The sequence below is a fragment of the Cervus elaphus genome, chromosome 4 (assembly GCF_910594005.1).
Source record: "Cervus elaphus chromosome 4, mCerEla1.1, whole genome shotgun sequence".
NCBI classification, from domain to species: domain Eukaryota; kingdom Metazoa; phylum Chordata; class Mammalia; order Artiodactyla; family Cervidae; genus Cervus; species Cervus elaphus.
The window spans coordinates 20,420,333-20,436,759 of record NC_057818.1 but is presented as its reverse complement, the minus strand read 5'-3'; the positions used below and the strand labels follow the sequence as shown (position 1 = coordinate 20,436,759).

Sequence of the window (16,427 nt, the reverse complement as noted above, 5' to 3'; positions counted from 1 at the left end):
CACCTGTTCAGCCCACCAATTTTTTTTTTCCCAGAGGTGATCTTTCAGGGAGCACAGTTTCAGGAGGGCTCTGGTCACTCTTCAGTTGCAATAGTAACAACACTGTTAGTTGGAAAGCAGTGAAAGGAGGAGGAGAAAAAGGAAAGGAAGGGACAGAGTGAGGAGGAAGGAAAGCCTTTCATGATCTAGAGCAGGGGCTGGCAAACTACAGCCCATGAGCCAAAGCCAGCCCACCACCTATTTTTGTAAACAACCTTTTACTGGGACACAGAGACACCCACATCCAATGTCTATGGCGAAAGAGTTAAGTAGCTACAAGAGTCACTCTAATGCCCACAAAGCCTAAAATATGTGCTCTTCCTGGCCCTTTAAGTAAACGTTGCAGACTGTGCAGTTTTGCACACTCATGAGGATACAGCCTTGATGGGCAGGGTGCAGGCTGAATTTCACCTGCCGTTCACCTGCTTGACTGGAAATCCTTGTGCAGTCCACAACCTGCCCAACCATACACAGCAGCCATAGAAGAAAGAAAATGTCAACTCTGCTTTCTTAAAACCAAGTCTCAACTCCAAAGAGTCTGGGGCAGCGTGCAGAGCTCTTTCTCTGTGGAAACAGTCCCCTGTCCCTCCTCTCACCACAGCCATGGCCATGAGGAGCCAGCCGGCCGGCTGTGTTTACCAGATGATGGCTCTGTCCCACATTAGCTCCCAACCTGGCATCTCTCCACCCCCAGCAACTGCCAGATTAAATGCATTACTTGACCATCTTCACCCGGCTCCCTTTGATGTTCCCTTCTCAAGCTTCAAAATACCTTTTGGAGGGAGATCAGACAGCATTAAACAGAATTACTAATTAATTAAGCAAAGTTAAATTTTAAACACTGTTTGTTGTGTTAGCCAAAAGCCTGAACAGAACAGACTTTTTTCCTCCGCTGAGATCAAAGACAGTCTCTTCCCTCTCCCCTCCCCCAGTTTAAAAAGGGGGTGGGGGTGGGGAGAAAGAGAGGGAGAAAGAAGAGAGTGTTGAGTACCTCCGGGGAGAGTAGGAAATAACCTAAATGGGGGCAACTCTGATCACGGGCCCCCCATGAGCCTAATGGGAGGCATCCTCTCTTGGAACCTCACGCAGTGAGAGCCATGGTGACTTTCCTGGGACTGTTTAGCAGTGATCCCGGGAACAGGATGGCACAGCCAACCCAGCCAGAGCTGCTGACAGCTGGCGCCGCCCAAGCAGTGTGAGAAGAAGAAGGGCTGTGAAATGAAACAGATCCACCCACCCGAGACCCCACCCTCCTGAGTAGGATAAGTGCCCCAGGACTCCTCCCTTGGGTTTGGGGTCAGGGTCACTTGGGGTCATTGGGAGACTGGCTCTGAGAAGCCGACAACTGTGCACGGTACAACTCAGGGGGCGCCTTTCACATGCCGGACGTCTTCGATTTGTGTATTGTTCATGACAGTTTTTGGACAGATGGCAGAAAGGTGTCTTGAGGAGGGGCCCCCTTTTCCAATTTGCACAAACACATTCGTTGCTAGCAGAGGGCTGTCTAAACTCATTCAGTCTGCAGTCCCCTCTGGGATTTTCTGATAACGATGGGAGCCTACCACGTCCACGCGGCCAGAATGCAAGTTTCTCAAGAGCTGGCCCTGCTGGCTACTGCCTCGCGGCTGCCAACAGTGTACCATACCTACACAGAGCAAATATTCCATCCCAGAATGACCCACTGCACCAAATCCCCCAGGCGGACAAAACGCAGGCTGCGTAACAAACACCATGAATTCTGGTGTGGTTGGGAGCTGAAGTGGGAAAGAGGGCAGTTTAAAAGGGGTGGGTCTATTCTGAATCCCAGACATCGGCTAAAATCCAAACCCTGGATGATATCAGTAAATGCCAGCTTATTTTAACACAATCCAGAAGGGCCTGGTAGATATTAAACTTTGGAAGAAGAGACAAATTTGAAACATGGTATGATTAAGTCAGCCCCACCAAAGACCAGAAATGACTAATGCCGGAAGGCCTGATGGACACCTCTTTTAGCCTGGTTACCTGGCAGGTTCTTCTCAGCCGATATAAAGTAAGATATAACACAAGCCAGAGCTTCCTGGTTGGAGTTTGGACACTGGCCTTAACATACCCACAGGCCTTTCTCAATTGTCCAGGTCCACATTATCTGCCACAAATATTTTAGGCTCAGGGTGGCTTGCCAGGATGTCTCTGACTCCCCAACCCTTCAAGAGCAGCTGTTAGAGGGAATGCAGATGAATTTTAATATTAGCCTATGCCAAATATAATTAGGAGGGTAAATCTGCTGCCAGTAAAAAGAGAAAGATATCGTATGTGCATTCCAGACCAAATGGTTTCTTGCGTTATCTGCATGAGGCTCTCCTCGGGGCACGAGCGTCCTAGAGACACACGAATGTGTGTGTCCTTGCACAGAGCCGTGGGTTGTACAGGGGTGCTGGTGAAGTTAGTGGGTACACACACTATTCCATTCTCTCCTCTTAGTATCACCATGCACGGTGTGGTACCATCTGCATTTTACAAGAGGAAATTAAGTGGAAGAAGCCAACTTGATGGAACCATTTCCCAGCCCCGTCTCTCCACAGAGCCAGTTTTCCCTGCCAAGCACACTCTCTCTTTCAACACCTGCTGCTCCTTCAGGCCTCCAGGTTAAATGTCCCTATCTTCTGAGAAGTGTGCCCTCATGTGCTCAGGGGCTGGGTTAGGTTTCCCTGCCTGGATCACACTGCTATCGTCAGCACTCGTGTGACGGGATCTTTCTGCTGCAGCCCCAGCCTGTCACCCTACATAGAAGTATACCATCATCATCATCAACACGCAGCAACCAGCAGTAGCAGCATCAGGAGGTGAACACAGAAGATGTAGAAACAGAACGAAAATCCCTGTTTCCTGCCTCCCCAGCCACTGGTCTCTCCACTCTGTCGCAGGACAATGGTTAACACCTGTTCCTGCCTGTCCCACAACCATGCTCCGCTTTCTGATAATAGCATCTGGGTTTTCTCCAGTGGGCCGCTCCTCCCCCAGCTCAATCCGTGTGGTGTATGGGGGCGTGGATCCCACGGCAAGCTTCCTGGAAGCACCCAGACCCGACCCGCTTATCTTATCCTTGTGGCCCTGTGTCCTCGCTCTAATGCCTAGGACAGTTGTTCGTGAAGCTGACGAGGTTAAAGTTGCTGGGCCTCTGACTTGCACGGGCTCCTTCCAAGTTGGAATGTGTGGACGTGGTTGGTTGTTTTTGTGATGCTTTCAAAATTAGGTATTTTATCCTCGCTTGGTGAAGAATGCTGTCTTTCCCATTCTGACTTCCGTCCGTCCCCTTGTGTCATGTGGTATTGGAGTGAACACAAGCATTTCTGGAATCGAGCTAAGGGGAACTTGAATTGGGAATATATTTATTTAGGTTTAGTGGGAAACAAATATATAGTAAATAGAAATATGTAAATATATATATTTATATATAAATGGTCCACAGTTATGAAAGAGAATCATGTATTCTTTCTCTTAAAAAAGACAACCCCCAAACTGGATTAACTTGGGTCCCACAAAAATCTAGACCTGCCCTGGCCAGTAAAGTAAGAATCAAACTTTTGCAAGAAATAATGGACTTGGGTGCTATCTTTCACCTGTGATGGCTCAACTCATAGGATATGAGGACCCAGAACCGGATAGTCATCTTGGCCACCTTACTGGGAGAGACTAACAGAGGGCAGAGGGAGAGATGATGGAGACAGAGAGAGAGAAAATGAATGAATGTATGTGTTTGTGTGTGTGTGTGTGTGTGAGTTAATGACATGGTTTGAGCTCCTGGATCAACCAGCCCTTCTTTGGCAAGATCTGCCCTAGGATTTTTCAATTCTATGAGCCAGATTGTTTAAAAAATATTTATTTATTTATTTGGCTGCACTGGGTCTTAAGTTGTGGCATGTTGGATCTAGTTCCCTGACCAGCAATCAAACCTGAGACCCCCGGCATTGGGAGCGTGGAATCCCAGTCACTGGACCACCAGGGAAGTACCTATGAACCAGATCTTAAGCCAGTTCAGGTTGAGTATCCAAAAGACCCCAAAGAATCCTGACTTAACTCTCCATCACTTGGAGCCCTTGCTTTTCAGGAAAAACAAAACCACCACCAACACATAGTTAGTTGACCCTATGCAGTACTCTCGAAGCTAGCTTCCAGCAGTTTCTGCCAGTGGCTGTCTATCCCTTCCAGGGTCTTTTTCTCCTCACTCCTACTTCCCCAGGTTACATTTTTCTGTAAGTAGATTTTATTTAAGGGCCAGTTGTGATTGAGGGGAAAGAAGAAAGGGGGGGAAAAAAAAACCCTTCCCAACAAATAGCATTCTGGCCTTTTTTTCTCATCAGAGCATAAGGTTGATGGCCACTCTGCTTTGAGGTTTGAATAGGATTGAGACGAAACATCTGTTGGGGGAGGGAGGGGAAAACGCCAGGAGAGGGAGAGGGAAAGGGAAAAAAGCCTTCTTTGCGCTAAAAATATCATGTCCCTGCCACTCTCCCCCCATCCCCGCCCAAGTTAAAACATGTGATGAAATTCAACTTTTAAAATCTAACCCCGAGCTACTTGAAGCTATGAAAGCCTCCTCGGTATCTGACACAAGTCAGAATTTCCACTGTTCAAGCTGGGCTTTTATGAAGAACAGACTTAAGAGAAACTGCTGTCACGGCTGCCGCCCGGGCTTCTGGGGGGACTGCAGTGGACTGGAGTCGGGGCGACTGACACTCGCCGGCAGGACAGGCTCTGAACTGAGGGAGAGGAGCCAGCGGGGTGTGGCCTGCCTGCCCCCTCCATCTGGGGGTCCTCGCTGCTCGGCAGTGAACTCCCCTTCCTCCCAGACTGGCGGGAACCACCGGCTGCCCCATCGATTGAGAGCCTCGCCGGGGACTCCAGGGCTCTGGTGGAGCTGTCGGTGGCCTCTTTCTGAGAAGTCCCCTCCCTGTCTGTCTTTCTCTCTCATCCCCAGCTGCCCCTGTCCTTCTGTCTCCTCCACAGCCCTACCTGCATGTCACACAGGCATCCTGAAGCCAGCACATCCAAAAACAAAAGACATCATCACCCGCTAAAACCGCCACCTCAGAAGTGAACGCTTAGTTCCCGAAGCCCAGTCTCTAAGGTGTCCCTGGGATCCCCTCTTTCCCTCATCCCCCGTCTCCCAGCCCTACCACCCGGCCCCCAGGCCCCTCGACGTGTCTCCAGCCCCTCAGCCCCACTAGGCCGAGGCCATCACCTCTCCCCTGCACCATCGTAATCGCCTCCTGTTCTCATTGCTTCCCTCCCACCTCAGAATGAGCCATCCTTCACAGAAGCCACAATTCTCTGCTGAAAAGGGAAGTCAGAATCTGGCACTCACCTACCTCAAACTTGCCAACAGTCTCTCTTCAAAAGCAGTGTGAAATCCCAGCCCGGGGCCCCACCCCCATCCCCCTGGTCTCTGGCTGCCACTCGGGCCTCCCTTCTGTGCTCCCCCAAACCCCACAACCCTCCCACCCTGGGGCTCCCCTCACTCTTGACCGCTCACCCCTCACATCTGCCCATGGCGGCTCCTTCCTGGCACCTGCATCTCAGCTGAAATGTCACCTCCTCAGAGAGCCCCATCACCCTCCACCTTCCCTGGGTTTTACCTCTTCACAGAGCACCCCTCCCAGAACCTTGTGTGAACCAGATTATCAATTTACTACCTGCCTCCCTCGTGCCAACACCCTCACAGTAAGGCCCGCCTACCTTGTCCATGGTTGGAACCAAGGCCTAACAGGGCCCCACAGCTGCAGTAGGTATTTGCAGCTCAGCAAATATTAAAACGTATTGAGTGAAGAATAGATTGTTCTCATGTGTGCTGTGTGACCTTAGACAGGTCATGCCCCTCTCTGGGCCTCAGATTTCTTACTACAAATGAAGGGGACTAAAGGCCTCCCAAGGGCTCCTCCACCGTGTGAAGGGTTGACATTTCCCACCTGGGAGCCTCAATGGACTGGAGCGGGGCACACGGGGCTTTCCTGGGGGCTAGACCCAGTAACTTCATGGTGCTGGTTTCATTCTTCTAGAGAGCTCAGTTGGTCCCTGACTAACAATTTTTTGACTTTACAATGGTACAAAAGTGATACACAACTGTACTTGGAATCTCAAATCTGGATCTTTTCCCAGGCTGATGATATGTGGTACAAACCCTCTTGTGATGCTGGGCAGAGGGTCCCAGCCCCCAGTCAGCTACGTAATCACAAGGGTCAAGAACCCATACACTTACAACCATCCTGAACTCAGACAGCCAAGCTTTTTTTCACTTCCAGCACAGTATTCGATAGATGACATGAGCTATTCAATACTTTATTATAAATAGGCTTTGTGTTAGATGATTTCACCCAAGTGTAGGCTAATGTAAGGTGAGCAAAGCTAAGCTATGATGTTCAGAAAGTCAGATGTATGAACGCACTTTCAACTAATGATATTTTCAACTTACATTGGGTTTATTGGGACATGACCCCATCCTAGGGCTTCCCAGATGGCGCTAGTGGTAAAGAATCCACCTGCCAACGCAGGAGACATAAGAGACATGGATTTGATCCCTGGCTTGGGAAGATCCCCTGGAGGAGGGCATGGCAACCCACTCCAGTATTCTTGTCTGGAGAATCCCATGGACAGGGGAGCCAGGCGGGCTACAGTCCATACGGTCACAGAGAGTTGGACAGGACTGAAGCAACTTAGCACGCACGCACAACCCCATCCTAAGTCAAGGAAGATCTGTTTTTATTGAGCACTTATGGCATGCCAGACTATGTCACGCACTGGGAGTGGAAGGAGATATTCAGAGATTCTAATAGGATTAAAGAAGCTTTGAAAATAGGCCGTCTTTGATCTGGACTAGTAAATAATTACAAACACCAGTTGGCTCCTCTTCAAGAAAGCAGAGCCCACGAAACAAGAGTCAGGACAGCTCATAGACACTGGCATACTCTGAACCAGCGCTGGGCTCTGGGCTTATATAAATAACCTCGCTGTTAACAGGCCCTCAGAGGAAGACGTGCTAGGTTTGCCCCCAACAAGAAACTGAAGCACAGAGAAGTTAAGTGACTCTCCTAAGATCACACAGTGAGCTACAGTACAGCCAGGCTGGATCTGGGGTCTGACTCCAGAATAAAGGGTGAAGGGTGCTTCTCATGTACTCCCATGGGGTGGCAGGAAGACCAAGTTCGGGCCATGCCAACTGGGACAGGCCCTGAGCTCGCCGTGGGGCTGCTTTGCCCTTGGATGTCAGTCCCAACACCACTGCTCTGCTCCACAGGACTCCAGGCACCTCCACTCTTGGGCCAGAGAAGCCAAGACCCCCGCAGACTCTGCCAGGCGACACCTGGGCTAGACCAAAGCAAAGCAGCCCTGGGGGCCTACAGGGGGTGCCAGGCCCCAGAGGGAGGGGCTGCCTGACTCACTTTTGGTCCTTAATAAATGCACGACCAGCAGGTGGGGTTCTGTGGACTCAACTTTCTATGGAAGATGCCGAGCTAATGCACTCTGCCCACTTTTACCTCCAAACAAGGAGGTAAAAAGACAAGAAACAGTCACGATGGTGAGGGTCAGTGGTCAGAGGCCAAGGGTGAGAGGTGGGAGTGAGCCAAGATGCTGGGCAGGGATGTGGCCAGCACTAGGTCGGGGAGAGAGAGGGGACGCGGGGAGAGAAGGGGCCCGCGACCATCCACAGGCCCTTCTCCCCTGATGGGCACAGAGCCAGAGTTCAGTCTACGCCGGGCCGAGAGGACAGCCCCAGACACAGAGCTTCCTAGAGCCCCTGACACCAAGGCCCACCTCAGGCCACAAGCCACAGGCTGCCACCACCTGTCGTCCTGCCCAACTGGGGAGGTGGGGACCTCAGGTCGGCACCGGAGTGAAGGGTGGGGTGACCCTCCCCGGTCCTCAGTGCCCTGCTGGGTCAGCAGAAAGGCGGGGTCCCTTTCCCCTCCCCCCACAAGCCTCAGGTCCCGCCCGCTACGCCAGGACCGCTCTGGAGCGCAGGACTTTTCATGCTTACTTTGTTCTCGCCACAGTTCAAAAGGAGCTCGCAGCCCCAGCCCTCGCTCCGGGCCCAGCCTTAATCTCCCATCCCTCGAGCTCCCAGCTGGCCAGTTAAGGCAGTTAAGACGCTGGATTAGGGCCGGCTTTACATAACAACGCAGGAGCTAAAGCCATCCTCTCCTGGGATGGCTAAAAGACTTCTTTTTATCTTCACGCCTCAGATGGCCTTTTTTCTCCCTTAACAGCCCTCCAGCCGGCCAAGAGGCAATGAACTTGGCCAACAGGAAGACAAAGAGGAGATTCAGGATTCGGCTTGCTCTCCCTTGGCCCGAGGCATGGAGGGATGCCCGCAGCCCCAGCTCCAGGCCAGGTGGCTGCTTCGTCGTGGCCAGGACGCGGCAGCGCCCACCAGGCCTAGCCATCCACAGCCACGTCCATCATCCTGGGAGTGCTGCCTCGGGCCTGGCGCCAGCGGCGGCCCAAGAACCACAGGCGGCCGCTGGGGCCAGCATCCCTTCCAAGAAGCCTCAGGGGCCACACAGGCAGGCCCAGAGCAGCCCAGCCCTACTGCCTTATTTACTTATTGTTTTCACTTTTCAATTCTGTTATTAGTCTTTCGCTTCAAAGGAATACATGATCACATTCTTCTTGTAAAAGTTGAAACATTAATTACAGCTAATACTACAATCCTCTGACCACGCTTTCCGATTTTAATCTCCTCCTCCCCTGTTCAGAAGGAACTACTCTTTCTGTCTGTCTAGGCTTCTAGCTACACATGAATGTGGTCCACATTCATGCATACAAGGAAATAGAGAGTACGGTCTGGTACCCTTTGTTACATAAAAGGTAATTAACATACTGTCTATAACACACTGTGTCTTTCTGCAACCTAGTCTGTCTTACATTCTGTGCTCTGTGTAAGCTTTTGTTTGAAGAAAAGGGGCTGGAAATTTGACCACCAACAACCTAGTCTAATCCCTAGTTGGAAACTGAGTCAGACTTGTGACTCCCAACTCCTCCTCCCCGCCCCTGCCAGTGGTGGTACTGATATACTTGGACGCCGTCAATGACTGGCAAGGTACCCAGTCGAGGCACCTTCGAAGCTGTCCTCGAGGCCTGACCTGCAGCTGGTGGACCACAGGGATGGACCAAGGGCCACCAGTATCCCTACCCTTTCCCTGACAGGAGCTGGGACTCTCGGGCACCACCTGTTTACCTCCCATCCATCAATCAATGTTTGTAAGAGCCACCCCACAGCAGTTTATCCTCTCTACAAGGTGCCCACATTCTCTGAGCATCCATGGAGTCCACATCCCCATGTATCATGTGATAGAGAGGGAGGGACCTGGCCAAGAGCCACAGCAAGTCACTGTGGGAGCAGGAGGGGAGGGGGGACTTGGAGATAGGTCTACAGGTTCCTCAGCCAAGTGCTCCTCCTACTTCATCCAGTAGGGCCCATACTCTGAACAGAGGTTGAACAAAGCACCCTCCCTTTCCGAAGAGGAGGATTCCATGGGCATTCTATTTCATGTCTGCAGGGAAAGATACCTCATGTGAAACCAATTACATGATTTTAGGCTGAGCCTCAATGGCCAGAGAAGTGCCCCATTTGGGGCAGTAACCAGGGACTCAATAGATGATGAAAATATAGACAGATGGTGAGATGAGTGAATGACAACTGGAAGATGGTTAAATGGGTCAAGAAATGAGTGATAGATGATGAAGAGAGGGGTGAAGTATGGATTATGGATGCCTGGGTGGTAGATAAGGACTGGTCGGATGGGTGACAAAAGAGTAGGTAGATGAATGAATATAGGCAGTGATGGAAGGATGGGTGGGTGAAGGATGGAGCAAAAGATGGATGGAGGAGCATTGCATGGGTGGGTCATGGATCACTGGGTGGATGATGAGTGAGTGATAGGTGGATGAATGGATAGATAAGTGGACAGGTGGGTACTTGTATGGCGAGTGATGGATGGAATAGATGGAAGGATGAATGAATAAGAGGATGAACTTGCTAAGTTACCAGGTGATTAAGCAAACGAATAGAAAATGGAATGAGTGCTAAAGCCCATGTAATCCATGTCTGGGGTCACCTTAGCCCCCAGATCCTATATCCTGCAGGCCTTTACCTGACTCCCGAGACCAACTCTAGGCACCAGGCGCTGGCACCTCTCCATGGAGCCGAGGATGACAGCTGAGGCTTGGGGAAGCCCAGGGAACAATGTGAGTCAAAGTCGCTGAGCCTGAGTGTGGCCACCAGATCCACAGGCAAGTATGCTCAAGAGAAACACCCCGGAGTCCTGACACAGGTGTCTGTCCACGTGCCTTCTCCTCCTTCTATTTGGGACCTGCGAGCAAAGTCTGAGAGGTACTCGGGTCCCAGGCACCCTCCAAATCCTGGGCCACAGAGTGAATCTCTCAAAATAGTGCTTCTCAAAGTACAGCATGCACACAAGTCATGTGAGGAGCCTGTTACAGAGCAGACCAGATTCAGCAGCCTGGGTGGAGCTGAGGAGTCTACATTTATCACAGCTCTCAGGCCCGATGTGGTCACAGTTCTTGGGTCTGGCCAAGGCTCCCCTCCAGAACTTCCTGGCATGGTCTACTCTCCTCTCAGGGCCCTACAGCCCTTCTAAGACCTATATTTCCCCTCAGAGACCCCTGTCAGCCCCCAGTCCCAGTCCCAGGGAGGGCTTTACTGTACAAAGTGTTAGTCACTCAGTCCTGTCTGACTCTTTGCGACCCCATGGACTGTAACTCACCAGGCTCCTCTGTCCATGGAATTCTCCAGGCAAGAATACTGGAGTGGGTTGCCATCCCCTTCTCCAGGAGATCTTCCCCACCCAGGGATCAAACCCAGGTCTCTAGCATTGCAGGTGGATTCTTCATAGTCTGAGCCTTCAGGAAAGCACATTTACTGCCCAAAGGCTATGCCAGTTCAGCAATTCTCTCCTCTGATTCTGAGTGAAAAAGGGAAATGCTATCCCCTTTTAGCAAATACGTTCATATGCTGTCCAGTCATTGTATCAACTTAGGGAATTGAGTCGGAAGAGGCCCTCATCCCCATTCTACAAGTATGGAAACAGGCTCAGAAAGGGGACGTGGCTTCCTAAAGTCAAATTAGTACACCAGTGGCCACCAACCCCCTACTCGAGTGTCCTAATTCTTTCTACAATGCACTGTTTCCTTGAAGAAAGAAAGGAGTGGGAGCTACAGAGGAAAGCAGTGAGGGCTTGGGGCTCGGTTCATGTGTGTGCATACCTGTGCTCCAGGTGAAACACAAGGGTTGCTTCATACAGTGCGTACTACATGCCTAACCCTACTTGAGAAGCCTATGAGTGGCCACTTCCCCCCCAGTGGGGAAGCTGAGGTCAAACAACTTGTTCAAGACCCCGTGGTTAACACAGAGCAGGATGTTGAGCCTGGGTGGCCTGAATCCACTCCCAGTGAGGACCTATGAGGCGCTCCACTTCCCTCTTGTTCCTCACCCCATCCACCCTCAGTGCATGCCCACAGAGAGTCCTGTCCTCCTCCTCCTGGTCTGCAGATTTTCTGGAGGGTATGCAAGGCATAAGGTAGACCAGATGGCCCTTCCCCACCTCACTGTCCTTAGGAAGAAAGTAATAGGCTCTGATACCTTCTAGCCGAAAGTCTTCCTCTTCCTCCTCGCTGAGCGTTTCTCTGAAAACTTCACCCACAAGCTCCTAGAGGAAGACAAAGCAGGAATATTAAAGAAGTATTGGAGTCAGGTAGGAACCTGGCATCCTTATGGTCAAGGTGGCATTGTGAAGGTGTGTGTGGCTGGTCATAAAGAAGCAGGGACCCTGTTCTCATTCTTCTGATGGAAATTTAGGTCAAGTAGGGAGAGCCTATGACACTTGTAAAGTTCATTACTGCGCTGCTTTCTAGAAAGTAAGTTTTTCTCAGCCTACAGCCTGCCACGAAACATCACACAGGCTCACACTTCCCACTTGGAAAGGGAGATCCACCCTCCACCCAGGAAAAAGACAAAGACAAGCTCAGAAAATGTCCCTTCTCTACCCTTCTGGGCCAACTCGATAGACCCAGGACCAGAGCCACCCCTGTGGGTCCCTAGAGGAGACCTCAGTTTGGATCCTTCCTCTATGAGACAGTCCCAGGCAGGTGTCTCGATGAGTTTACAAAGAGGGCCTGGTTTGCTGAAGGGAGCACTCCCTCAGCATAAACCCAGCTGTTAACATATACCCAAACTTGACATAATCCCTTAACATAAACCCAAACTCTTCAGCACAACATCTCGGAAGCTATAGGCTCTGCCTTTAGCTGACCTTCAGTCACGCCTCCCACATCGCCCCCTTCCAGCAGCTGGCCTGATCCTTGCACATGCCTTGCAGGCATGAGTTTAAAATGTCTAGTAACTCATGCCATGGAGCAGAGCTGCGCCCAGTCAGCCTGGCAGCCCAGGCTGCCACCCACGTGTTGTCAGGTTGGCAAGGTAAGTTAGTTAGGTCCACAGGCTGGAAAACTTCTGGGATGTCAATAAAGGTCCCATCTATCTGATCCTGCTCCAGGAGGATGACTCTAGATACAGAGGGGACCAGACTAGCGCTTGTCAAACAGCTTCTGTATTTACTGGTATTCTGCCAAGAGGAGTCATGAGATCCAAAAAGATGATTTTAAACGAAGTTAAACAAGACCCTTTGGGCTTCCCAGGTGGCCCCAGTGGTGAAGAACCCACCTGCCAATGCAGGTGATGTAAGAGACACAGGCTCAACCTGGGTCGGGAAGATCCCCTGGAGGAGGGCGTGGCAACCCACTCCAGTATTCTTGCCTGGAGAATCCCATGGACAGAGGAGCCTGGTGGGCCACAGTCCATGGGGTTGCAGAGTCAGACACGACTGAAGCGACTTAGCATGCATGCATGCAAACAAGACCCTTTAATGCAAAGCTTACTATGGTAACAGACTGCAGATACCTAAGTAGTAGCTCATGCTGCACCCCTCAAACCTATTTAGACCAGGAAGCTTTTTTCAAAAGCATCACATGGGATTTATGTTCTGAGGAACCCACATTGGGAAATGTTCCTCTTTTGGGGGAGAGATGAGGTTTGGGTATGGGGGGAAGGGTCACACTGCTTTCTCTCTCTTAATGCCCACAGTGATGCCATGGCAGTGCTTCGTGAACCACAAAAAGAGGAGCAACAAAAAAGCCTCAACTTGGCAGCCCTCGCCAACTTCTCCTTTTGGAAAAAAAAGTATAAAGAAAAAGAAAAAACACACTCTTCAAAAATTAGAAGGAAAAAAAAAATCCTGCACTGGAGATGCTTGAGAGAAAAACCAAGAGCTCACCTCGATTAACAAAAGAAAAACAATGCTTTGTATAGCTGATCTTATCAATCGGACACAGCTGGAGATAAATCTCATGTGTGTGTGTTTAAAGACGAACAGCTAACGTTTTATGGATTAGAGGTGGTGTTCTCTGTTCTCTTTCTTCTTTCAAATCATTCTAGGGCATTACACACCCTTTCTTAGACGTTGTTCAAATGTGGTCATTCAGACCGCTGGTGTCCCATGGACTTCAAAACCAGGCTGCATTATTCTTCGAGTCAGGATGTCTTCTCTCTCTCCTCCTCCGCCAATTATTATAATCACTGAACACTTCCTGGGCTTGTAAACTGGCTGTTTGTGTTAACAGAACTGGAGCTGACAGGGGAACTGGGAGATGGTGACAGGAAAGGGCCGCGCTCGGCTGGCATCATTAGATGGCTGGGACGCCCCGGCAGCCAATTAAAGCCGATCTTTCATGGCGGAGAGAGACGGGTGCCGCTTCTCCAGAAAGGCTGGCAGGCAGCGCGTCCTCACAGGAGCGGGTGACCGTCTTCAAGGGAAGCGACAGACCCGCGTGTGCGGAGGCCCAGTGGAGGCTGGGAGCCGGAGCTGACCTCTGAGCCACCCTGACCGCTCCTGGCAAAGCCAACAGGACCCGTGAGATGGAAACTTCTGGGCACTGGCATCTTTTTTTACTGGCACACTCAGAGGAGTCTAACGACTCCACACGTCACCAGCAACAAAGCAGCCTTCTGGAAGAAGCCCCATAACGATGCCTCGCACCCACAATCATCACTCGGATGACGGCTTCAACACTCCCTGAGAAGAACTGTCTGCTGAGCGGGCCCGGCTCTCTTGACATATTAAAGATACGTCTCTGCATATGAAAGCAGAGTTCTGGCAAGTTCTGGGGTCGGTCTCTTCCCACTAAACCTCACCCTGCTCTGTGTAAGACATCGACAGCTCCTCAGCACTGTGGTCTGCTGACACCCAGGGCTATGCGGCTGCTCAACTATGGCAAACATTCATTTCCTCCACTGACCCAGACAGCCTAGGGCCTGGGGAGTGCGGTGTCTGTGGTCCTCCAGCTTTGAATCACCAAGCCAGAGGCCACATAAAATGTTGAGTCAGACACAGGATCACATCCTGCCTCCGTGGCCTCCCTCGCCCTGGATATGGGGCCAGCCACTGCCTTCTGGGAAATCTCAAACTACTTATCTGTAAAATGGGCACAGTGATAAACCATTAAAAAGTCAGCTGACACTTACTGTGCATTTCCAATGTGCCAGGCACTTTATAATATCTCCCTTTATCATCGTAACAGCCCTGCTCTTTCCATCTCTTGAAGAACAAATGCTCATAAAAATGATGTGTAAAATTTAAAGTGAAAGGTATAATTGTTACTGTTTTTTCCTATAAAGTGCCTCAACCCTCAAGGAATGAGATAGGAAAATAATGCCAATGACAGTCACTTGCATCCCCAAGCCCTCATGATATATATGAGGTACTGATCAATTGGGATTTTCACCAGAACCTCCAGAGAACGGGGTTCCCAATAGTTCTGTGGGTTTAAATGAGGAGGAGCCTCCAAGAGGCCAGGAGACCCTGCTGTGGATCATCAGCAGAGCCAAGACTTGAGCTAGCTCCTTCAGGGGCCTGACGCGACCTTGTACAGTGGAATTAGGGCATGGGATGGAGGTGGCCAAGAATCCTGGCACTTTCTGGGGACCAAGAATCATGCTTAAAGAAGTGCAGAAAATCAGCCCAGCCAGCAGCTCCAGTGTATCAGAGACCAAACACTCCCCTCTGTCCCGCAGGACTCGAAGGCCCCGCGACTCCTCCTCACTAGGTTTGGGACAGGGCCAAGCCTCAGCCAGGAGCCTTCCTGCAGGATGGTCCTAAGGGCCAGGCCCCAAACCCTGCATGCAGGGCTCCTGGCCATGAGTCCCAGGGGAGCCCCAGCCCAGAGGATGCAGGGCACGGAACTGGTGCTGCTCAGACCTTGGTTCAAATCCCTGCTCTACGTGGGTGAAGGAGGTTTATCTCCAGTGTTCCTCAGTCTCCCCATCTCTGCATAGGGATGAGAGCAGTCACTCTGTCTCAGGGCAGGTGTGAGCCATCACACAGAAAGTACTTAGCATTACATCTGATACCATGACTGGGCTTGACAGACAGTGGTTACCGTTTATTACTTGCACTCTTACTGTCAAATGGCTACCAGAACATTGCTGGGCAAAGCTGAATGGCTCACCAGACCCGAGGTGCCCCCATAGACACAGAGAAACATGCTCTTCCCCTGTCTGGTGCATATTTCTGGTGCTTTGCATTTAACCCCCATGGCAGTCCTTTGAGGTAATAACCATTATCATCCCCACTTTACAGATGAGAAAACTGAGACACAGAGAGGTTTAGTGACTTGCCCAAGGTCACACAGCTAGTAAGTGTCAGAGCCAGGATTGAAAGCAGGCTGCATGGCTCCAGAGCCCATACTCTTCACCACACTGCCCTGGAAGAAGCCCAAGAGTGGGGTACGGTATGCAGTGACCTCCCTTACAGCTCTCTTCATCCATTCAGCCATCATGGCCCCCTCTCTTCTGGTCTCTAGGACAGTCAGACTGAGCCTCTGCTCCAAGTTCTGATCAAAGACCTTCCTGGATCCACACACCTCCAGCCCCACCCAACCTGCTGCCAGGCTGCCTCCTGCCCAGGGGCCAGGCTGAGTGGCCACAGGGCCCAGACCTGCCTCCCTCCCAAGTCCCAGCACTGCCCCTCCTCTGCCCCACACCGGGCCCCAGGACGAGAAGCCAGCTCCTCCGGGCGCTGAATGTGCAGCCAGCACCAGCCCAGAGCCCAGAATTGCAGGCACAATGCCTTATAAGGCCTCCAGGGATGGGAACCCACATCAAAGCAGGGCCTTGGGGAGCGGGCTGGAGTTCAGTTAGGGTTTTTCCTCTTTGTCTTTGAGACTTCGTACTCCTGAGCTTAATATCTTTCCCCACCGCCTGCCCCAGCAGTTCTTTGTCAATCTTTCTGTTCTCTAAGAGCTAACAGATGTTGGTGCCACGGGGTTTCAAAGGCAAC

General features: G+C 51.2%; 1 protein-coding gene across 1 annotated transcript in view; it reads right to left on the bottom strand.

Moving 5' to 3' along the window:
• NKD1 (NKD inhibitor of WNT signaling pathway 1) overlaps window positions 1-16,427 on the bottom strand; it is an 89,548-nt gene that overhangs the window by 19,843 nt on the left and 53,278 nt on the right. The window contains exon 4 of the mRNA XM_043898423.1: window positions 11,678-11,744. Coding sequence (XP_043754358.1) covers window positions 11,678-11,744 — 67 coding nt within the window. The remainder of the gene's footprint in view (window positions 1-11,677; window positions 11,745-16,427) is intronic.